The sequence below is a fragment of the Sminthopsis crassicaudata genome, chromosome 1 (genome assembly GCF_048593235.1).
Source record: "Sminthopsis crassicaudata isolate SCR6 chromosome 1, ASM4859323v1, whole genome shotgun sequence".
Taxonomy (NCBI): domain Eukaryota; kingdom Metazoa; phylum Chordata; class Mammalia; order Dasyuromorphia; family Dasyuridae; genus Sminthopsis; species Sminthopsis crassicaudata.
Genome location: NC_133617.1, coordinates 436,383,468 through 436,407,464, shown reverse-complemented (window position 1 = coordinate 436,407,464; position 23,997 = coordinate 436,383,468). Strand labels below are relative to the sequence as shown.

Below are 23,997 nucleotides of genomic sequence, written 5' to 3'. Positions count from 1 at the left end.
CTTTCACCTTAAGACTTTTATCTGTTGTCCAACAACAGATTGTAAGCTCCTTGGAGGTTGAGAAAGTTGCATATTACCTTTCTAACCCTGCACCTGAAAAATTAACTGCCACATAAGAAGTGCTTAATGTTAAGTAACAGTGAGAAGTTGATCTATGTCCCTATGCTGTAAGAAATAAAAGATTATTATGGAGTTCTAAAAGTGTATTTTGCCTTAAGTTTTAAGACACGAACCCTAATCTAAATCAAATATCAACTCCAATAAAGTGACTTTCTCAAAAGTAGCATTAATTCCATTTTTTAATCAGCCAAGTTTTTCCATGAAGTTTCAATACCATCCATTTCAGAACTAAGATCATCGAGGTTGAAATACATCTGATAGTATGATAAAAAGATTTAAATTACCATTATGTGCTATTCAAAACTGGATAATTAAAAAAATTTTTTAGTCATAAAAGGTTAAGTTGCAGATACTATTCACGCAATTTGAAATGTTAGAAGATATAAGTAAATTTTAAAAAAAAATTGTTTCCATATATTTAACATATGTTTTCAAAATTTGGTACTATGAAATTATATTTAAGATTTCAATTCTAAGCAGCCCATAATATCTAAGATATCGTTGATGCACACTTTATTCAATTTATGGAGACAGGACTTTCGAGTTCTACTCCCAAATCATACAAATAACTTTACCCTTGTTATCAATAAAAGAAGGTAGTCTTGTATAGATGAATTTCAAAGGTCCCTTTCAATTCAAATAATCCATGGTTTCAAATCCTATCTGAACCCACAATGTTGCAGGATTCTAATGAAGTATTTTATTAAAAGCATAAGCATCTCAAAAGGCAGAGTTATAAGAATGTTATTTTTTAGTCCTCTTACCCTCATCTCTTAAGGTAAAGCGACCCATCTGAGGGAAATCTTTGAAAGTCTCAAGGCAGATGGTTCCTGCTGTCCTTAAACGGGCAATGCATACTTGATCTTGTTTGACAAAACGTGGTCGTGTCTTACTTTTTTCTCCTGATTTTTTGTCTACCAAGCAGATTAAGGCCTATCCAAAACATAAGTCCAGAAGCTTTATATGAAACCAGATAAACAAATATATTTTAAAGAAAAAACAAATTGTATTAATATCTACTAATTCCCCCACACACATACTCCCCTAAGATATATGCCTTAATTTCAAATTTTTAAAAACAATCTCTGTAAGAATTTTAATATCAAAAACACATTCCAAATAATACCCAAAAAATGCCATTATGGATTACGGAAGAATTATAACATCAAGGATTTGAATAACTCTAGTTTTCAATGAGATACTGTTAATTTTTATTTTATGACAAACTTACTGTTATCTCGACTTCTTCGATACAGGTATGAATGTGCAGCACCGCATTATAACCTGGGCAGATGATAGATTTGTGCTCAATAATCACTATCTGAAAAGCAACATAAAGTTTATTACTATAAAGTTACTAAATGGCATTCTTGGATATAAAAAACTAGTTCTAATTAGCCTACCATTTATAACACAATATCTTCGATTTCTAATCGCTCAGCTTAAATTGTTCCTTGCAACGAGTAATTATTTTACAAGCTACATTAATATCTTTAAAGAAGGGTAAAAGATAGCACACTGAAGAAAATGAGCTAGAGTTAGATCCAATAGTTGGTAATGCTTCTTAGTCATTTGCGTACTATGTGACTCATAAGTCACATAGTCACATAAGTCAAGTAAGCTCACTGAGTCTTTTTTCATTGAGGATACAATCCCTCTACCTTGCCTAACACAGGTTTGTTGTGAAGATCAAATGAGGTAACTTAACAGGCACTTTCTAAAAGTGCTGTTTATTTAAAGTGCAAAAGTTACTTAAAATTCAGAGTTTTCTGAGAAATGGCTTTAATGCCCCATTGGAGGGTATATGTAGAATAAATGATTACACATTTAGAATGTTATGAGCAAAGTGTCATTATTTTATTTGTTAATCTGGTACCATTATAAATTGATAATCAGTAACACAATGCAAATATAAATAAAATATTTAACAGTTAGAAAGAAAATACTCTATATTCAGTTTTAATGTGTAGTATATGTGCACTTGTATTTACCTGGGCATCAAAAGTGCGTCCAGAATGACATAGATTATTAGGATCACAAAGTATGAATCCTGGAAGAATTTCTTCTTCTTCAATTCCCTTCAGTCTAATCTTGAGGTTTTCCCCTGGGGCTACAGAATCAGTTTCTACATCATCAGAAAGGATTCCAAGAACTTCCACATTGTGCTTAAAGAAACCAAGATTGGATTTTTTTTTTTTGGATATATGAAATACTCATTTGTTACATTATAATTTATAAAATTATGTATGAATATTTGCTTAAATATTAGAGCTAGATTTGTTGTTTTTTTACTTACTGATTAAGCAATGAAAAGTATCTGTTGTATTGAAAAAATTATTCCATTCAAAACCAATGATGAAAATAGAACAAATATACCAACAATACAACTGACATTCAAAATAGAATTCCTCACATCTTTACACATTAATAAAAGTACCTGGCAGAAAATAACTTAATAAATAAATGTTTGTTGTCTTATTCTGATAATATTCAAAGGAGGAATTAAGGTCATCATTTATATATTTATTCTTCCATTTACTAAGCCCTTAATTTACACTTATTTATTAGATCTTTATTCTATAAATACAAGTAGCTATATAGTGGGAATTAGTCATTTTGATTCTTCTAAGGTCCAACTTCCTTAAATTTTTTTTGGCATAACCTCCCAATGCCTATCAGTTCCCAGTAATATAAAAGTCTTCATTTTTTCAAAGTTGTTTAGATATTTTAAATTTAAAAACAGATTAGATGAAAAAAAAAAATCATCAGTAGTGCTGAAGCAGTATCTTTCTAAAATGTTATTCATATATTAATGAAGTAATAACTAGAAAGGATTCTTTGTGAAATTCAATAGTATCTAATACCAAAATCTTTCTAAAGGAAATTTTCAGCCAGTCCCACCCACCAAGATTGTAAATAATAAAATAGGCAAGGATGTTTATTTCTTCTAAATGTTCAATTTCATTGTTATGAATTTAAAGATAGGAATATACTTTTAACTAAACTGTCTCTCTTAAGGGAGAAAAGGGGTCGACACTAACAACCCCACCACACAGAAGTGTAACAAGAAATCTTTACTTACTATTTTATGCTCAACTAATCCAGCACCACCCCCACACACAAATGTCCTTTAATGGTAAAGACCAATGGAGCTAATCTAAAGGTGATGTGAATCTTTATCTCGAGATTCCTTTGTCAAATGTGGGTTTGAGTCAAACAACTTCTTCAAGTATATGAAGGGTTATTATACTGAGGATGGTGACCAGCTGTTCTCCATCTCCACTGAGGATAGAACAAGAGGAAATGGGCTTAAGCTGCAGCATGAAGGATTTAAATTAAATATAAGGAAGAATTTCCAGATAAGAGGATTAATAAACATTGGAATGGATTCCTGAGATGGTACCATCTCCTTTCTTGGATTTCTAATTCTGATATGTTTGAGTAATTTGAAATGTGACTTTGGCTCAAGTCAGGGAAAAAGATTAAGTGAACTTTCAAGATTACCTCAAAACATGATACTAAGGTACATATTAACACTCATTAAATGATGAACTAACAATATAACCCTTTCTACACATCTCTCTCAGAGAAAGGAATGACTACTGTAAATTTTGATATAAATAGGTTACTCCCTAGCTCTTTTGGGATTCAAAATTCAAAAGCAAATTACTTATTTACTCATATGTAATATTTGATACCTTAGAAAAAAATTTATGCTAATCATTAAAAGCCTTGAAATGAAGAAACTGGTATTCTTACGGGTTTTTAAATGTACACCTTTATTAGTCTAGAGTTTCCAACTTGCTAGGCCATTCTGTTCCACTAAGGGCCAAATGGGATAAGCAGTTTCTCTGTGGGATTAAAAGTAATTATCCTTATCATATAAAACTCTCTAACAGCCCATGTAATAAACTGGCACACTAGGAAATAGTTAATTGTCTACGACTACTAGTCCATAGGTATTCAGTTCATTTCAATGAAAATTTGTTGAGTGGTTATTTTTTCTGATTCCATACATTCAAGAGAATAATGTAGGGATCATTAATTGAAATAATAAATTTATAGGCAGAAATACAGGATTATAAACTGGCATTGTAAGAATAAGTTTTTTTTAATCTCACAGGTCACTAATTCAAATTCTAATTAGAGAAAGCACACTATTTAAATTATCACAATTGAGTTCTAGGGTTTGGCATGTTTAAATGAAATACTGATATCTATTTTTGGAATTATCAAGGACCTCCTTTAGATCTTGACAGACTTCTGAAATCAGACAAACAAGAACTTACAAGAATCAACAACATAGTTTGTAATGCAGAGTTGTACACACGGAACCACATCTTAAACTTTATGTAGTAAAAACTACATTTACTAATATTAAGATCCTGATGAAAGACATAAAATAATCCTTCCTTATTTTCTTTTAATCTGAAAGACACTGAGCCTTGGCCCCTTAATTTCCCTCCACCCAATTTCACCTATTTATTTTTCTCTTCTCAAAGACTGTGATGAAACATTTACTTAGATGAAAGGTTAATTTTTTTTATTTGTAACTATTAAATCTTGATATATTCATATTCCAAATTTTTGCTATTTTTTTGAGAAAAAAATTAAACAGAACTCAACATTATAAGTTACTTAGAAAATTTTTCATTCTTACCTTGTTTGGCATCATCACAAGCTGCTGTCCTTTACAAATAGAGCCTGATTCCAACTTTCCCAGGACCACAGTGCCCATGTCCTTTAGAAATAATTTTTAAAAAATTAGAAATGCAGGCTTACATTGTCAACCTTATTGATTACATTATAAACAATATTTGTTAAAAAAAATTATTCAGACCAATTATTATAGGACAATCATAGGGCTCACTGAAGAAAGTAAGCATTAGCCCAAAGACCTGAAAGGATCTCAGATTTGAAATAAATATATTCTCCAAAATTATCATTTAAATGAATATAATAAATTCTTCAAGAAATATTCCGTGCTACTGACCACAAACTATTAATAAGGGCAACCTGAGGATTTAGAGAATCAAGATGAGCTACTATAAAAAACCTCAAAATAAGAAATACAATTCATCGTTTTTATCTCTTTATGTTACTTTGTTAGCAGAAATTACTCTAAACTAAAATACCCCCATCTAATATTCCTGGCCTTTCTTGATACCTTGTATTTATCCACAATTGGCAGCCTAATTGGTCCATCAACTGATCTGTTGAAGTTTGGCAAATTATCCAGATATGGAATAAATGGTAATCCACTGAAAAGAATAACATAATAATTAGTAACACTAGTTTTACGCAATAACACAAGTCAGAAAAGTTTTGTAACTGACATTGATAACTAATGGAAAAAAGATAATCTTAAGCATATTTTCTATTCATTTCAAATTCAATATTCAATATTTTCTATTAATCTCAAATAGCCTTTTCCTTTAAACACATTAATCTTATCATAGGCTTGTGAAACAAGCACCATGAACTCCATCTCATAAATTAAGAAACTAAGGTTTGAGAGATGAACTGCCCAATGCCTCATAATTGATAAATTAATTTTAAAAACATGCCTTGTCATTTGAGAAGTTATTCTCTCCACTGTAATTCAATATTAATTACATCATATACCTGTTTATCTGTTACTTTTGTTTCTATGTCATGTAGACTAGTGAGGAAATATCTTTGAAGTAAGCATTTGATAAAACTCTGTAAAAAAATCAAGGGTAGCTCAAATCTCAATCCCAAAATTAGGATTTTACAATCATTTTTCTTAAAATATCAAGATTACCCTCTTTATTACTATAAATATATTTCACAAGATCATCATGTATTTAAAGGATAAGGGAGACAAGACAAACCACCTTTAAAATTGATGATAGTATTAGATTTTATTAGACAAGAACACTGTATAGTTATTATTTTTCTCAATCTAAAAGATACTTACATATACCAAGGACAGAAATCTGATTGCTCTTTAAGGTTTGCACCAGTCAATCCTGAGCAGGGCATGAAGTGTATATCCTTTTTGGGATTGAAGCCAACTTTTTTCAAAAATGGCACCAACTTTTCTTTACATTCTTCATATCTACAAATATTTATTAAAAATTAGCCAATTGTGAAAAAGAATAAGATAACATATCATTAAGAATTCAAAAAGAAGACCCAAATAGTTCCCATTAGCTTATGAAAGGTTTTAAAGTTTTTGAAAGCTTGGTATATGCAGGCTATCAATAGCCACATGAAAAAAAAGGCTCAAAATCATAAATACACATTAAAAAAAAAAAAAAAAAATCAAGATTCCATCTCATATTATGACAAAACAGACAAGACAAAATCAATAAATGTTAAAGAGACTATAGGAAGACAAGTATATTAATGTACTTCTATTAGAGCTGAAAGTTCAACCAATTATTTCAGAAAACAATTACGATCATACTTTAAAAAGACCCTAAAATTCAATGTAAATTCAACTAAGCCATATATTGCTATGACCCAGGAATACCCCTCAGATCAATAAGAGGTTAAAGATGCAAGAGTCTCAAAGATATAAAAATATTTACATCAGAGCTTCTGTGGAAAAAATAAATAAATAACGGTAAGTGGATTCCTATTTACTAGAAGGCAGAACTGTGTTAAAGCAACTTATTGAATGTATAGAAGAATTGTAAATGCTGCCTAGAGTAGAGGAAAGGGAGGGAAAAATTTTTTGAAAACAAGGTTTTACAAGGGTAAATGTAGAAAACTATCTTTGCATATATTTTGAAAGTAAAAGGCTATTTTTTAAAAAAAGGAATATTAAACACAAGAAATGGCAAATATAAAACATTCAAAAAAATTGGGGATAGAATTAAAAATTAAAAAAATTGGGGATAGAATTAAAAAAAAATAAAAAAGATAAAATTGGATAGAATATGCACCCTGAAGTCAAGAGGATCTGATCTGGCCTCAAGACACTTAACACTTACTAGCTGTAAAATAATTGTATGGACATGTATACATATATTGTATTTAATTTATACTTTAACATATTTAACATATATTGGTCAACCTGCCATCTGGGGGAAGGAGAGGAAATGTTGGAACAAAAGGTTTTGCAATTGTCAATGCTGAAAAATTACCCGTGCGTATATCTTGTAAATAAAAAGCTATTTAAAAAAATGCAAAAAACACTTGGGGTTCCCCAAGTGCCTTACAAACAAATGATAAATAAATAAAAGAGTTTCAATAAAATATTTTTTTGAGACATGAACAAAATTTTGAGAAAAATAAAATGATTTTAAGTAACAGCAAGAAATTCCCCCAAAAAATGAACATAAGTTTTCTTCACCTTTCATTGCTCCAATTTACTGTTGGGTCATCCATTTTGTTAATAAGCACTATTAAGTGTTTTACACCTGCTGTTTTTGCCAACATGGCATGTTCTCTTGTCTGTCCTCCTTTTTCAAATCCAGTTTCAAATTCTCCTTTCCGAGCAGAGATGACCTAATCCAAGAAAAGAACCCACTTGGTTTTTTCTTTAATACATGTTTCCAATTTGAAAATGTTACATACTTCAATTATACAAAAATCTATCTTAAGAAACTAGGAAGAACAGAAACAACCCCTTACTTACAGATAACCCCTATAAGTATTACCAATCACCATTCTAGTACAAGTAGAGTCTTATCATCACCTAAGACTTTTGTAATAGCTATTTCTTGGCAATTCCATTTTCTCTTCTTTTCCAAACTACCTATCACATTCATGACAGAATAATCTTGCTCAATGAATGTATAGTTTCTTCATTCATTTATTGAAAACTCTTCAATAGCTTCTTTCCTTACTGCCTAGTGAATAAAATGCTTCATTTTTTGTGATACATTCTAGATCCTGAAGTTAAATGAATGTATTCTATTTTCCCACCTTTATCTTATAGACTGAAGATATAGAAAAGTTTTTTGGCTAGTTTCTTAATGTCTGGAATATTGTCACCCCCAATTCAGCAAACAACTTCCTATTATCCTCCTAAGAGTTTAATTCAAGTATCATCTCTTCCATGAAATCTTCTCTGACATTCAACTCTACCTATTACTAAGCCTTAACATATTAGCTTTCCCCCTTTGGACCTCACAAAGCGCTTAGTATTATAGTTACCTCTATTTGTATCTTGTTATTTTACTAATCTCCCACTCCATTTGTAAAAAAAGGTTCCCCAGGTTTACTCCCAAGTAACAAAGGAAATACTCTATGAGGTGAGAGTAAGCTGTTGACTGTTAAGTTAGACTGATCAGAGTTAGCTAGAGGAAGGAGAAGACTGCCATTAAAGGGAAGGCACTGGCACTATGAGGGAAGAAAAGAGAGTAATTCATAGTGGGTTTAGTCTCGAAAAGAATTTAGCAAAAATCTTCATCATAAGCAAATGCTTTATAGGGGAAATATAGCCCAGGACTTTTCAGGCTATAAAAGCACAAACTGAAGAGGGGAGGTGGAATCCAGGACTAAAAGAGGAAGTGCCAGGAGATAGGAGAAATCAAGAAGCAGTATGGAATGATCCTGGCAGACCAGGTCCCATTCCTATCTAAAGATATGCTAATCAATATCTCCATGATTTAAAGATGCACAGGGGTTTGAAGGATAGACAATAATTCCATCTTCACAATTACTCAATACAAAGAGAATAGTCTGGGAATTGGTTATATCTGATAATAGCTAGATGAGCTTCTTCCTGACAGGGGAAGAGTCAGTTCATATCACTACTACTGATTTTTGAAAATTTCATAAGTACATTGTAAAGTAGGCATATATTTATTAAACATTGGCTAGATGCAAAACATACTTGCCAGATGCAAGCTGACCCACAGAACATATGGAGATATGCCAAAATAAAGTGTAAAGAAGTAATTTTTCTTTCTAGGTTCCAAACTAGGAGTATTGGAATTGGAATAGGAGAATTGGAAGCAGATAAAGGAACCTCTATTAAACACACATCCTACAAGTTAACTTCAGTTAAAAAATAATAATCATCAAACATCTAGGAAAGAAATAACTGAATACAGAGTTCATAACTATGAACTCTACCACTTGCCAATTTATTCAAAATGAACTCAAATCTCTGGTATTCAAACTAAGTTGCAGTAAAACAAATGTCAATTAATACATTCTCTTACCAGCACAGCCAGATCAGCTTGGGAAGCACCACCAATCATATTTGGGACAAAACTCTTGTGCCCAGGGGCGTCTAGGATGGTGAAGTGCTTCTTTTCTGTCTCAAAGTAGGCACGGCCCACTTCCACAGTTTTACCTTTGTCTCGTTCTTCCTGATTTGTATCTAAGGCCCATGACAAGTACCTATGAGAAGTACATTTTTAAAGATTAATTATTTTTAAAACTGCACCCATATTACATAAGATTTTCTGCATATCATTCTTTTAAAAAATTTTACATACAAATATTTGGAGAGTAATCTAAAAATTAAAAAGAACTGACAGTCCCTACTTGCAAAAACATGAATCAATCCTAACTCACCCCAGTCCCTTTTTAACAGGGCGTGGTTAATGACAAATATGGAAATGTTTAAAAGAACTGCACATATTTAACCTATGTTGCTTGCTGTCTTGAGGTATGGGGAGGGAATAGAGAGAGGGAGAGAGAAAAATTTGGAACACAAAATCTTACAAAAATTAATGTTGGAAATTACAAGTATTTGGAAAAATAAAGAGTTGTTAACCCCAAGGACCATACTGTCCATGGGGTTTTCTTTGCAAAGATATCGGAGTAATCTGCCACTTCCTTTTCCAGTGGATTATGGCAAACAGAGATTAAGTGTTTTGCCCAAAGTCAGTGTTGTTTTTCAGTCATTTTTCCAGTCATATCCAACTCTTCATAAACCCATTTGGGGTTTTCTTTGCAAAGATACTGAAATGATTTGCCATTTCCTTCTTTAGCAAATTTTACAGATAGGATTAAGTAACTTCTCCAGGTCACACTAGTAAGTTTAAATAAGGCCAGCTTTGAATTCATCTGTTTACCTACTGACAATTCTCAATTCCCTTCATAAGAAAAAGCAATCAAGTTTTAGAAACTGCTATTACTGAGATCTCAACAGAGCCAATCAAATGATCTCAAAACTCATTATTTCCAAGTTACTGTAATTAACTGAAGTGTGTAAAATAAATTTAAAATGTTAGTACAATCAATCCCCTCAGAGTAACAATTTCAAATTATTTGTGGGCAGAAGTTAAAACCTCCTTATTTAGTAATAATAATAATAAATAATACAGCAAAGTATGACTGCCTGGGGATATGTCTATATAATTAAGATAATAGAATTTAATATGAAGACAAAAAAAAAAAACAAAAAACACAACAAAACAATACAAAAAATTCACCATCTAATAATTTCTGGGAGAAAAGCAAGGCTGTTCACAAAGACATGTAATGCTTTAACAATGTTTCAAAGTACGTTTGAATGATAAACAATGACAAATTTCTATCTAATCTGATATGACTAAAAAAATAATTTTGTATATTAATCAGGAATTTTAATCATTCTTCATACCATTTTCCAAATACAAAATTCCGTTTTTCTTTCAGCATTTGATCTATTATGTAGAGTTTGCACTAGTTTTACCTTGCACTCCATAAATGTTTCAAACTATATAAATTAGATTTTTTGCATCATCTCCCTGATGCCTTTTTCTACACAACTGAAAAGATGGATGAAAACCGGAACAAAAACCATTGAGTTTTTTAGCACAAAATCAAACTTATACCTCTCAAAGATTCTAGAATTCATTATTAATTCTAAATTTGAGAAGTAGTCCAAAAGAGAGAAATGCTTAATGATTATAATTCTGAATATTAACATGCACCACAAAATTAGCCACAATGGTCCCACATCTAGATAAAATTAAGCAAATTTCCAGTAATTTTGTATTACAGTAATAAAATTTTCCATACCAAGTTTCTCTGTTTTTTTCTTTAGCTTCTCGTTCATATTTTTCAAGTGTTCTTTTGTCAACCATCCCAGTTAAATACCTGAAAAATAAGACACACATAGGTGAAAATATTAAAACTTTTCAAACCGTCAATGAGTCTAATTACTTTAAAGCTTTAATGCAATGTAAAAGAGGGGAAATCCAGTTTTGTTCTTGATATAAGAAGAACGCATTTCCTTATCCAATACTTTGAGATCTAGTTTATAAAATCCCTAAATGAGTTAATTGGGGGAAAAAAAAAAAAAAAAAAAAAAAAAAAAACTACAATGAATGCATCAAGAATTTTGAATTCTAGGGGCAGCTAGGTGGCGCAGTAGATAAGAGCACCAGCCTTGAATTTAGGAGGATCAAATCTGGTCTCAGACACTTAATACTTCCTTGCTGTGTGACCCTGGGCAAGTCACTTAACCCCAGCCTTAGGGAAAAAAACAAAACAAAAAAATTTTGAATTCTAAAAGTCATTATTTTAGATATACTTTGGAGATGTTTAGGATTAGATAAAAACCTTCCCAGATAGGAATATTGATTTAAAGTTGATGCTTCTTAAAGTAGAGGAACTGATTTGCTTAGTTAATGTTTTCATGCTTGAACACTGATGACATTAAAAAGATTTTATTAAAAACATGTTATCAACTTACATTATTTGTCCTCCAATAGTTGATTTACCAGCATCTGACAAATTGAAAAAATGCAAACTATTAAAAAGTTAGGTAGAAGAGGATATATATGCTATCATAAAGACCAATTATTTGAGAATATTTGAGTAAATACATTTTTGGCTAGATAAGCAGATCTAAAGAATCAGAAAACACTCAAATTTATTTAATTTCAATTCATAGAAACTTGATGTTGGAATTACAGTTTTAAGTAGATTTTATCAAAACCTGAAGTCCCCCCCCCCCAAAAAAAAAAAGGTTTTAGCTACTAACATATATAGAACATGCAGGCTATCAATGACTGAAATGCCACAATATAGAAATCATAAACTGAGTGTTATGGAGGCAATTTGCTTTTAATCTCAATTTTACACTTTCGTTCCAAATAATCTCTATCAAGAATGTCAAGAATACTCTCTCCTTTTCTACTTGCTGCATTTGAATCTGAGTAATTCTAAAATATCCCATGTCATTAATATCCACTCTTCAAATTATAAAGAAAGATAGCCAAACCAAAAGTACAGAAACAAAAATAAAAACTACAAAAGAATTTTAATGGTTCCTCAGAAATTGTTTTGGTCATGATATATATTTGTTCAATAATATTGCCCTAAGAGAAATTGTGCAAGGGCAAGAAGAATTATTTGGGTAAATTGCTTTCTCCTGTTAACAGAGCACAAGTGCAATATGAACTGTAATTTTTCACTAATGGGATCCATAAAAACTGCATGAAAACAAATGATGAGTTAACACTGAGAAAATAACTTCCTCTTCCTTATACTCATTCCAATTCCCAGCTCCCTAACCATCCAACAAAAGCAGCAATGGAGAGTATTTGACTAAATTTGTCTTTGGCTAGATAAGTAGACCCAAAGAAAAACACTCAAGTTCATTTCATAGAAACTTAATACTTAAAACTTAATAATTCCAGCATTAAGTAAATCTTAAAACAAGCAAAAAAAGGATTTGGCTACATACATACATACAAATAAGTTAGTTCATGCAGGCACTCAATGACTGAAATGCCATAGTGAACTGAATACTTTCAAGAAAACATAATATAATAAATCCTCAGCCTTTAGCCATTTACAACTCACCTACATGCCCAATGAATACTACATTTACATGCTCTTTTTTGGGTGCACCTGGTGGTGCTACCACAGATTTAGGTTTTGGTATTTCTTCCTCTTCCTCCATCATCATTTCTGGTACACTCTCCTCTGGTGGCCCTCCGTCTCCCAAAGAGCCACCCCCTGACTCTGCTTCACTAGGTTCTTCTTTGTGCTCCCATGATTCTTCTGGGGACATTTCTGTCTCTCCATTTTCTACTAGAAGAAAGACAAATATCTTAAATTTATTTTTGAATTCACTTTTACAACAAACAGATTCTTTTTATAAAAATACTCACAGGAAAACAATTTCATTTCCTAATGTCCTGCCACATATATAAAAGCAGGAAATTTTCCACTTATTTCTGAAGCCGATCAAGTTTTAAACTGTTTGCTACTGACACCAGAAAGTCTCAGAAAGGTTAAGGAGCATTTTCATAAAGGAAAAACAGTATAGATGAACATGAATTTTAAATCTGCTTAATTGTGAACAAATATTCCAACAGTCAAAAAACACATTGAAAATTATTTTAACTTAATGGGAAAAATAAGTAAAAAGTAGGAATTCAAGAAGAAATTCATTGGACATTTTAAAAAGTATCATATAAATCTGATCTAAACTTCCATAAATTTGGGATTAACAGAAAATATTCCATCACTTAGTCCTGTTGTTCCTATGATCATCACATTAACTACAGTAACATTCATATATAATTAAAATCTTTCCAAAACTAACTGAAAACCATAGTATACATTTTACATAATCACTTAACAGCAAAGACTCAATTAAGCCAGTGCTCAATTTAGCCATTATAATATAACACTTACATTTGCACCTTAAATCTTGAGATTGAAAGTTTCATATTACTGTATTAATATGGTCAGAAAGTGTCTTACCAACAGGTTCTGAAACTTCCATGCTAACAGCTGAATTTGAACCTAAACAAGAAATTGAGATATAACGCACGTTTACAAAAAATACCTCTCCTTCCAACCCCAAAACAACCAACTTCTGATGAAGAGATTGCATAACAGAAAATTACCTTCATACAACACTGACTGTTCTTCTTGAGAAGGTTCCACAGGTGCTGTTTAATAAAAATAAGTTCTTGTTAAAAATATATGTAGTCACTAAATTGTTCAAACTCCTAATTTTTTATATTATTGTTTTGCAAACTCTTTTTCAAATGAATTGTATAAATTAACTATTGCCCAGGTTAGGACTAATCATCATCAATTACCAAAGAATGAAATAAAGTTTTACTATAAAATAAGTACAGCATGATGAGGAATACATTTTGTTTTCAAACAACTATTGCTTCTAAGTTTCTCTTTTTAAAAAAGTTAAGCAAAATAGTCCAATAGAGGCTGCAGCTGATAGCACATGTAATATCACACAAAGCTCAATTTCTACAAAATTCAGTCTAGTTAAAGTACATAATTATGCCACACTGTGATAACTAAGCTAAATTAAACCTTATGGAAGCAAAACACGTCATTTGTACAAGATGCTGCTCTACATTAATTATACACTTTCCCCAACATTTACAGAAGTGCTTACTACTCCAAAACCCTAGATTAGATTAGATTCTTCCTCATTTCCGTTCTGTAGTTAAATAATGTACAGCTTTTATAACTAAGTCTCAAATAACAAATTCAGGCATACTGTAGGAAATGAACCAAAGTTATTTTCAAAAATTAGAGAAAAGCATATCAGAAGAGCATTTAGATATCATCTACCTCTTCATTTCACACATGAATAAACTGAGAGCCAGAGAAGTGAAGCAACTTGTTCAATACCAAATTGCTAGTTAGTGGGAATGAATATGGACTGCAAGATATTGTAAAAATTGGATTTAAGTCTATTTTTGAATAAACCCGATTACTTAGAGAACTATTCCTCTATTTTGATGGCTAAAAATAAATGAATAAATTAAGCTTAGAAAGAAAGAAAAGTTTGGGACCTTGCTATTCTACATATAAAGCCTTCTTTCAAAATTAATCTAAGTTGGCGCAGCAAATAGAGCACCAGCCCTGAAGTCAGGAGTCCTGAGTACTTCCTAGCTATGTGATGCTGGGCAAGTCACTTAACCCCAACTGCTTCAGAAAAAACAAACAAACAAACAAACAAACAAACAAACAAATAAATAAATAAAAGCTTTGGTTCTCAATCACTAGAATATAAATAAAAGGAAATTAAGTCAATATCAAAATGACACAATAAAATCATCCATAGAATATTAACAATACTTTCTAGTATAAGTCCTTTTTTATGTACTAAGTAATGTCAGGAACTCCATGCCAAGATCCCTTTCTTTTTATTATTAGGAGAAAGCCCGTTTGCTAGAGCCAAAATCAGGAAACAAGATGTACTCTAAGCTTGACACAGCCAACAATTCTTTGAAGAGTCTGGATGATCTCAAACCACACCAGTATCAGATGGTCCCTGAGCTTGGATAAGCACCTGCAGTACCCAAGTTCCGATCATGAATTCCTGCTATGCTAAACTTTTCTCATTTTTACATTATCTTTCATTACCAGGACTACAGCTTACTATATTATCACTAGTATATTTAATACTAAGATTTGGTCACACTAAATTGAGTTTCCTACTAGAGAGAGACCTTAGCACATGTGTAACATACACTTCATATTTCTTATGTCCCATTAAGCAAAGGTGACACATGAAAGCTATGACAAGAGAACAGTCTGAAGAACAGTCTATTTCTGCTGTACAAAGAAGAGATAAGCTAAGAAGAGCTAATGCCAACAAAATGAATACCTGATAATGAATTATTTGACCATTACAATCCATTAATAAAGACAATGGTTATCAGTTCAATGTGGCTCCAATCTGCCTTTTATAATGATAGTAGAGGAATGGAAAAGGAGACAGCTTTAAGACCTTTTATGATGGTTAAATTTACCTAGCCAGTATTGTAAATATCTATCCTAGTCCACTGACCAAGAAGACTCACCATTGAAGGAAGGAACTGTATCCATCTTGACTTTCCTGGTATAAATAAAACCAGAAGACAAAGAATTTACAGAAAAATAGGATATTTGAGAGATTCTCCTTGGGGAGACTCTTAAAAGAGATAGGAGAGCTGTTCCCCCCCGCCCATGAATGCAAAGGCACAAAGAAATGCTTTCATACGTTACTTATGTATTCATTTTGTATTGCAGAGTTCATGATGTTATTCACAAAAAAGATACCCTGAAAAAATCTGGATACCAAAGGGACAAACAGTCAAAAGATATGAAGAACAAACAGTTCTGGATGGGGAGAGCTAAAGATGATAGATTAGAGGCAACCAGCTAAACTCCCTCCATATTCCCTTCCAAAAAATGTTAAAATGATACATCAAAATTTTGGAGTAGCAAGTTCAAGGTGAGACTTTTTTTTTTTCCAACCTAAGAAAACTTAGGAAGTTGGCAAAAGTTTTTGACACTGGGATAAAAGCTGTCTGGAATCCACAAATGACAGGAAGGGTAGCACAACAGCAGCTGGTAAGGGCAGTAGGACAAATGGTCAGAAAGACAATAAAAACCCTTTTGCTGGCACTAATTGGCAACTTTATTGCCTGTGCATAGTTCTGAGTCACATTTTCAGAACAGAGAGCAGCACTGGGGGTCAGTTATAAGGAAGCAGGGGCCCTTTCACAGTTTCAAGGTAAAGAGAATAGAACTTGAGGTTAAAGGGGTGCCAAGGGTAAAGAACAGAGTGCAAAACAGACACACAGTAATCAACTCTCTTCCAGGACCATACCACATTGGAAGCACCAAAAACTTGCAAATTCCTAGAAATGGTTCTGAAAAAACCAGCAGAAAAAAGCCTATAGTTTGGCTATCTCCCCATCCCAACGTGAACAGAGCCCAACATTAACATGAATTCAAAGTCAAGAAATATGATGGAGCAATGACCAAACAACAAAATCTAACCATAAAAAGTGATTACAATAGCAGGGAAAACCAAGTCATAAACTAATTAAGAAAAAAAATGTGAAAACAGCCACAGAGTCTCAAACAAAAAATTGCTGACTGACTTCAAATCTGAGAAGAATTCCTAGAAGAATTAAAGGAAGAAATTAAGAATTAAAGAGAAAGAAGTTGGGAAAAGAGAATGATGGTAATTTGCCTAGGGTCCTAGCAGGTAAGCAACAGAGCTGGTAAATCCCACAGGGTGGGACCTAAACCTAGTTCTCTTTGTGTGAGAGTGTATATATGCAAGTAAAATATACACACATACATATATAACTAATACACATATATTCAATTTGGTTAAAAATATGCAACTACTAACCTTGTCATTTTTTTTTAACTTTATAAATCAAATCAAATAACCAATGATAGCTTATGTGGAAATCTGCGGGAAGAAAATCAGGCTGTTCGGTATTATAAACCCAGTGGGTTTATATGTTACCTGGCAATAGATCTATCTTTGTTAGGCAGTCTAAGTGTGTCCCAAAGAATCTCAATGGACGATTTGTTACTACTAGAAGAAGGGAAATCGATGAAGATTATTACCTATGCAAAAATATACGATATTTCAGTAATATCTCACTGATAATATGAAGATGTCATGAAAAAAAAAGAATTACTAAAAATTCAAAATAACAAATATTTAAAAACATGTGAATGTGACATAATTTTAAAAGGGTTCCCCCTCCCCAATTTTATTATCATATCATACCAGATGTTATTAACTGCATTAGTATTATTAGTTGTATTAGTATTAATTATACCCACCATAAGTATTCTTTGTTATATTTCACATGAGATTTTACCATTTACAGAATGTTAAATCTAAATAGGAATTCAGGCTATGTTACAAAAATCTTGACTTGCAGAATTTTGAATCATTGGGCATTTCTTTTCTTCTGCCTTCTACTCCTCTGACAGCACCAAATAGCCATGGGCAGGAGCAAAGTTGTCTTCAAGATCTTCAATAACTGTAACCTGCCCACTCCTATTGCTACCAAAGCTGCCTCTACAAGTCCGGTTTTATATTGTTATAATTGGTAGCAAAAATAAAATAAACATTGGTGCTACTAAATAAAAGATTGAAGATCATCTAGCACTGAAAAATGATTCTCCACTTGTGTCTCAACCTTCCTTGAGCAGTTCTACTACAGTTTTACTTGCTGTTCTTAGACCCCGATGCACCATTGCCCAGAATGGCAACCTAGCTGTCCTAGGTTAGGAAATCATTGGTTGAGGTCAAATATGTACACTTTTACTTTAAAAGGATTCTAATGATTTCATATTAACATTAAATATTAAAAAAAAAAAAAAGTGAGAGGGGCAGCTAGGTGATGCAGTGGATAGAACACCGGTCCTGAAGTCAGGAGAGACCAGAGTTCAAATTTCACCCCAATGTGACCCTGGGCAAGTCAATTAACCCCAATTGCCTCAACAACAACAAAACTGAGAGTGATGGAAAAAAAAATTATGAAATAATTAACAGCTTGGTAAAGAAAGCAAAAAAAGTACTGAATATCACCTTAAATAGAATTGGCTTAGTGATTAAAAGCTACACAAAATTCACTGATAAAAACTACTTACTAAAAAGCAGAATAGGGGGCAGCTAGGTGGTGAAGTGGATAGAGCACCAGCCTTGAATTCAGGAGGACCCGAGTTCAAATCTGGTCTCAGACACTTCCTAGCTGTGTGACCCTAGGCAAGTCACTTAACCCCAGCCTCAAAAAAAAAAAAAAAAAAAAAAAAAACCAAGGAGAATAGGCCAAATGAAAAGGAGGTACAAACATTCACTTCACAATTCCTTAAAAAGTAGAACTGTTGGTTTTTTTTTTCCCAAAGAAATAGAATCTCAAAAGAAAATAATTCCTCAAAAATTGGAAGGGGGAAAATGGAAGATAATGACTTCAAGAGATATCAAGAAACAAAAGTCAAGAGAGGGGAAAAAAATTAGAAGAAAATGTGAAATATCTCTTTGGAAAAAAATATCAAGGTGAAATAATTTAAGAATCAAAGTTGGAATCTGCATCCAGAGAGAGAACTACAGAGATTGAACACGGATTAAAGCACATTATCTGTTCTTTTTTTTTTTTTTTTTCTCTTTTGCTGATTTTTCTTTCCCAACATGACTCATATGGAAATATGTAATATGTTAAAAATTATTGTACATGATATATAACCTATATCAGATTGTTTACTGCCTGGGGGAGAAGAAGTAACAGAAGGAGCAAAAAAAAAAAAAAAAAAAAAAAAAAAAATTCGAACTCAAAATCTTAACAAAAATGAATGTAGAAAACTATCTTTACCCTTAATTGAAAAAATACTGAATTGAAAAAAAAAAAAAAAATCACAGGATTGCTGAAAGCCAAAGCACCATTTCATGAAATTATCAAAAAAAAAAAAAAAAAAAATTACTCCAATTACTCAGATTCAAAGGGTAAAATAGAAATTGAAAGAATCTATTATTCACCTCCTCAAAGAGATTCCAAAATGATAATTCCCAAAATGTTAAAGCCAAATTTCAAAGCTCTCAGATAAAAGAAAAAAATACAATAAACAGTCACCAATTAACCATTCAAATATTGTGGAGATGCAGTCAGGATCACACAAGAATTAGTGGCTTCCATATTAAAGGAGCAGAGGGATTGGAATATGATATTCCAGAAAGCAAAGAATTAGGATTACAACAAAGAATAACCTACTCAGCAAAAATGAATATATTCTTTTCAGGGGGAAAAAAGGCTATTTGATGAAATAGAAAACTTTCACGCATTCTGATGAAAAGATCAGAGCTAAATATAATGTGGCATTCAAACACAAGACTTAAAAGAAACATAAAAAGGTAAACCTGAAAGAAAAAATCATAAAGAGAATCAAGAAAATTAGAATATTTACATTCTTTTAGCAGAAAATAATATATTAATTCTTAAGAACTTTAGCATTAAGATAAAGATGAGTCTTCCAAGACAGATATGTGTTAAGTGATTATGTTGGGATAACCTCCAAAAAAAGAGGTAAAAGAGATAGATGCATTGAGAGAAGTGAGGTAGGAGGGGTAAACTTTCTACATAAAAGAGGCATGCAAAGAAGAGACTTTAGAGTGGAGGGAGGGGGGAACAGACAACACAGGTAATGCTTGAACCTCATAGGAATTGGTTCAAAAAGAAAAGAATATATATAAAAAATAGTCAATTGTGTACAGAAATGTAACTTGACTAAGAGGAAAACAGGAAGGGAAGAAATGATTTTTTTAAAAAGTGGGAAGGAGAATGATAAAAGGCAGGAAAATTAAGGGAGATAGTTGTTAGAGGCAAAATAGACTTTTGAGAAAGGATAGAGAGAGGGAAGAAAATGGAATGACTGGAAATACATAGTAATTACAACTGTAAATAGTAATGGGATGAACTCACTCATAAATGGAAGCAGATAGAATGGATTAGAAACCAGAATTCAATAATATGTTGTTTTTAAGAGACACTTCAAATAAAGACACATCCAGAGTTGAAATAAAGGGCTAGAACAGCATCTAATATGCTTTAACTTAAGTTATAAAAAGGCAAGGGTAACGAAAACAGAACTAGTTAGGAGGAATAATCAGGGAAACTTTACTAAAAAATTTTACTAAAACGTACTTGGAGACGATGTAATATCAAAAAACTTTACAGCAAGTTTCTCTGAGAATGGCCTTATTTCTTCAATACAAAATGAAGATAGAAATTGAGTAAAATTTATAAAAATAAGACATTCCCCAATTGATAAATTGATATAAAAATATAACATGTAATAATATATAATATAATATAATAAATATAAAAAGAAAGTTTTCAATGATTCAGGCCAATTGAAATAGACTTGTGATAGAGCCATCTGCATTCAGAGAAAAAGCTATGGGGAACTGATTGTAGATCACAACTCAGTATTTTCACTTTTTTTATTGTCATTTGCTTGGGGTTTTTCCCCCCTCTTATTTTTTTTCCCTTTTTGATATTTTTTTGGAGAATAAATGTGGAGATCTTTAGAAGAATTGCACATGTTGCACCTATGCTGGATTCCTTGCTGGGGGAGAGGGGAGATGGAAGGGAAGGAGAAAAATATGGAAGGACAAGGTCATGAAAAAAAGTCAATCACTATTAATTGGAAATTGAAAAGAAACCTACAAGAACTGATAGAAAGTAATGTGGGAAGAACCAGAAGATCACTGTATATAGTAACAGCAAGTTATTATGATGATTACCTGTGAAAGATTTGGCTACTCCAAACAATACAATGATCCAAAACAATTCCAAAGGACTCATCATGATGAAAAAACACTATCCACCATCAGAGAACTGATGAACTCTGAAAACTAAAGTATAATTTCCTAACTTTCTTGCTTTTTCAAAAAATATAGCTAATGTGGAAATGTTCTGCAAGATTTAACATGTATAACTGACGTCATTGCATGCCTTCCTTTTGAGTGGCAGAGATAATGGGAAAGAAGAAAATTTAGAACTCACATTTTAAAAGACTGTTAAATTTTAAAAACATAAACAGTTTGTGTAAGAATTGCAAATAATTAACCAATAAAAATTGCTCCAAATCGTTAATAATAGAAATGCAAATAAAACACTTAAGGCTTCATCTCAAAGAAATACATTTGTAGTCAATGTTGGAGAGACTGTAATGAGTCAGAAACACAACTATACTCTTGATAAAATTTGGAATTAGCCCCACACATTCTGGAAGGCAATTTGGAATTATGCTAAGAAATTACCATATAATCCATATCTTTTGATATCTCAACCCCAGGCATATTATCCAAAGAAGTCAAAGATAGTTCCTGCCTATACCAAAATATTTATAGTAGCTTTTTTTTTTTTTTGGTAGTAACAAAAAACTGGAAACAAACTAGTTGTCTATCAATTGGAAAGTAACTGAAAAAACTATGGTACATGTTACTGCACCATAATAATTAATATGAAGAATATAATAGACTTGTAAAGATATACTGAAATAATACTAAGTGAAATAAGCAGGACAAATGTACATATTAACAATACAAATAGAAAGAAAGTAATATAATTATAACTACATTCCCCCAAAATTGGATAAGAATGAATCTCCCTTCTTTGTAGATGGGGAACTATGGAAGCAGACCAATGCATATAGTACTAAACTTGATTATTTAATTGATTTACCTAAACTATCCTATCCCTCTTTTTAAAGGGAACTATTTTAGAGGGTATTGAAAACAATACAAAACTTTAATTGCAGCTTAGACACCCAAGTATCTGTTGTACAACATGAAAAGGTTAATTTTTTAAAAATGTTCTGTAAGATCTCTTATATTAAATCAACAAATACTTTAATGGGCAATGACTTCAATGCAAAGGTGAGCCTTAAATGAGAATGGCAAAAAATGGAAAAAATGTGACTCATGACTAAGGAAGGTGATCTAAATGAATACTCCCCTTCAAGAATCAGAAAGCCTAGGGCAGATAAGTGGCACAGTGCACCAGCCCTGAAGTCAGGAAGACCCGAGTTGAAATCTGGCTTCAGACACTCAACACTTCCTGGCTGTGTGACTTTGGACAAGTCACTTAACCCCAATTGCCTCAGCAAAAAAAAATTTAGGGGGAATTACTTTCAAATTACTTCTTTGTTTATATATAAGAGTGACTTATTAGGGGAAAAAACCATAAAAATCAAAACTAAAAGAAAAATAATAAAAATTAAAGTAACTCTGACTTATATTAACAAATTACTTTTGCCAAAAAATTGGAAAATGATGGAATTGATGGTAATTATGACAATTTCATATTGAAAATTAACTATAAAGTGCCAAAAGATCAAAATAGTCTAAAAATCACCTCAGCCAGAAAACACTTAATCTATTTACCAAGCAGAAATATACAGCAGCTAAAAAAGGTAACAACTTTGTTTATAAAATCTTGCAAAGGGGGGGAGGGAGTGGAGGGAGGGAGGGGATAATTTGGAAAAATGAATAAAAAATAAAAATAAAAAAAAAATTTAAAAAAAAAAATCTTGCAAAGAATGGAGACTATAAGCAGTATTACTTCATATTACTGTATGAGAAAAATGAAAGGATGAAGTTTATTAAAGGCAAAAGAATCCATGAAAAGTATTTTTAAAAATTACAATTATTTAATATAATTACATTATATGAAACCCTATGCATTTTACTTTTAAGACATTCAGGAGGTTCATGGGCTTCATTTAATAGTAATTATGTCATTAAGGACAAAATGCTATCTTAATATCTAGATATTAGGTGCTGTTCAGAAGCAACTGAAATGCCAATGATTGCTTCATTCTCAGACATCTCTCACTATATTAGAATTAAATACAAAACTGCTCTGAGTATTCAAAAGAGTAAAAGGAGGGGGGGAGAAAAAGATAAATGATGATAAAAACACATGATTCAGTCTTTTGACAATCAACATGTATGCCACCTAAATGTTTTATTTATATTGTGAGTAAGGATCCTGGATTGAGGTAGAAGCAGGAAACTACTTTTTCTATGTGACTAAAAAGCAAAAGTAACCATTGTTTCCCCTTATAAACTTAAGGACTAAATAAGCATGTTTCTTTAATTCTACTAGACAAGTTTTTAAAAGAAAAAACAAAACAAAAACCAATGGACAAATAATGCCATAATACTAAATAACAAGATGAAATAAATCTGACTGCTAATTTTGGCACTAATGTATTCTCTATTAATCCCCTCCTGGAAGTAAATCACAATTCAATGCAATGAGTTTCTTCCAATGAAATAAGGATTAAGAACTAAATGGAAGGGGCAACTAGGTGGTGCAGTGGATAGAGCACCAGTCCTGAAGTCAGGAGGACCTAAATTCAAATGTGATCTCAGACACTTAACATTTCCTAGCTTTGTGACCCTGGGCAAGTCAATCCCAATTGCCTCAGCCAAAAAAAAAAAAAAAAAAACTAAATGGAATATTCTTTGCTTCAAAGGAAGTAAAAACAATATAGGGCAGAATAAATATAAATAAATAGATTATACAATAGATAGAAATATCTAAATAGATAAAAACAATTTAGAGAATTTTTCTGGGGCACTGAGAAATTAAAGAATTTGCTCGGGATCACAGGAGCAAATAGATAGTGGAGGTTTGAATACGTATCTTCTTGTTTCTTTTT

General features: G+C 31.9%; 1 protein-coding gene and 1 long non-coding RNA gene across 7 annotated transcripts in view; one reads left to right on the top strand and one right to left on the bottom strand.

Annotated features, from left to right (window-relative positions):
• Positions 1–15,700, top strand: part of LOC141550208 (uncharacterized) — a 42,548-nt gene extending 26,848 nt beyond the window's left edge. Inside the window, exon 2 of the long non-coding RNA XR_012484543.1 lies at positions 15,187–15,700. This is a non-coding gene — a long non-coding RNA (uncharacterized LOC141550208). The remainder of the gene's footprint in view (positions 1–15,186) is intronic.
• Positions 1–23,997, bottom strand: part of GSPT1 (G1 to S phase transition 1) — a 42,170-nt gene that overhangs the window by 2,760 nt on the left and 15,413 nt on the right. For 4 of the 6 annotated variants that reach the window (XM_074280592.1, XM_074280591.1, XM_074280590.1 and 1 more), the window contains 13 exons: positions 13,902–13,946; positions 13,756–13,797; positions 12,847–13,077; positions 11,732–11,765; positions 11,056–11,133; positions 9,264–9,444; positions 7,445–7,599; positions 6,062–6,202; positions 5,288–5,381; positions 4,781–4,861; positions 2,112–2,285; positions 1,352–1,441; positions 885–1,053 (listed from right to left, as the gene is read on the bottom strand). In XM_074280592.1, coding sequence (XP_074136693.1) covers positions 885–1,053; positions 1,352–1,441; positions 2,112–2,285; positions 4,781–4,861; positions 5,288–5,381; positions 6,062–6,202; positions 7,445–7,599; positions 9,264–9,444; positions 11,056–11,133; positions 11,732–11,765; positions 12,847–13,077; positions 13,756–13,777 — 1,450 coding nt within the window. In that variant the 5' untranslated portion in view covers positions 13,778–13,797; positions 13,902–13,946. The remainder of the gene's footprint in view (positions 1–884; positions 1,054–1,351; positions 1,442–2,111; positions 2,286–4,780; positions 4,862–5,287; positions 5,382–6,061; positions 6,203–7,444; positions 7,600–9,263; positions 9,445–11,055; positions 11,134–11,731; positions 11,766–12,846; positions 13,078–13,755; positions 13,798–13,901; positions 13,947–23,997) is intronic. The other 2 variants (XM_074280593.1, XM_074280595.1) reach the window with 1 other exon arrangement.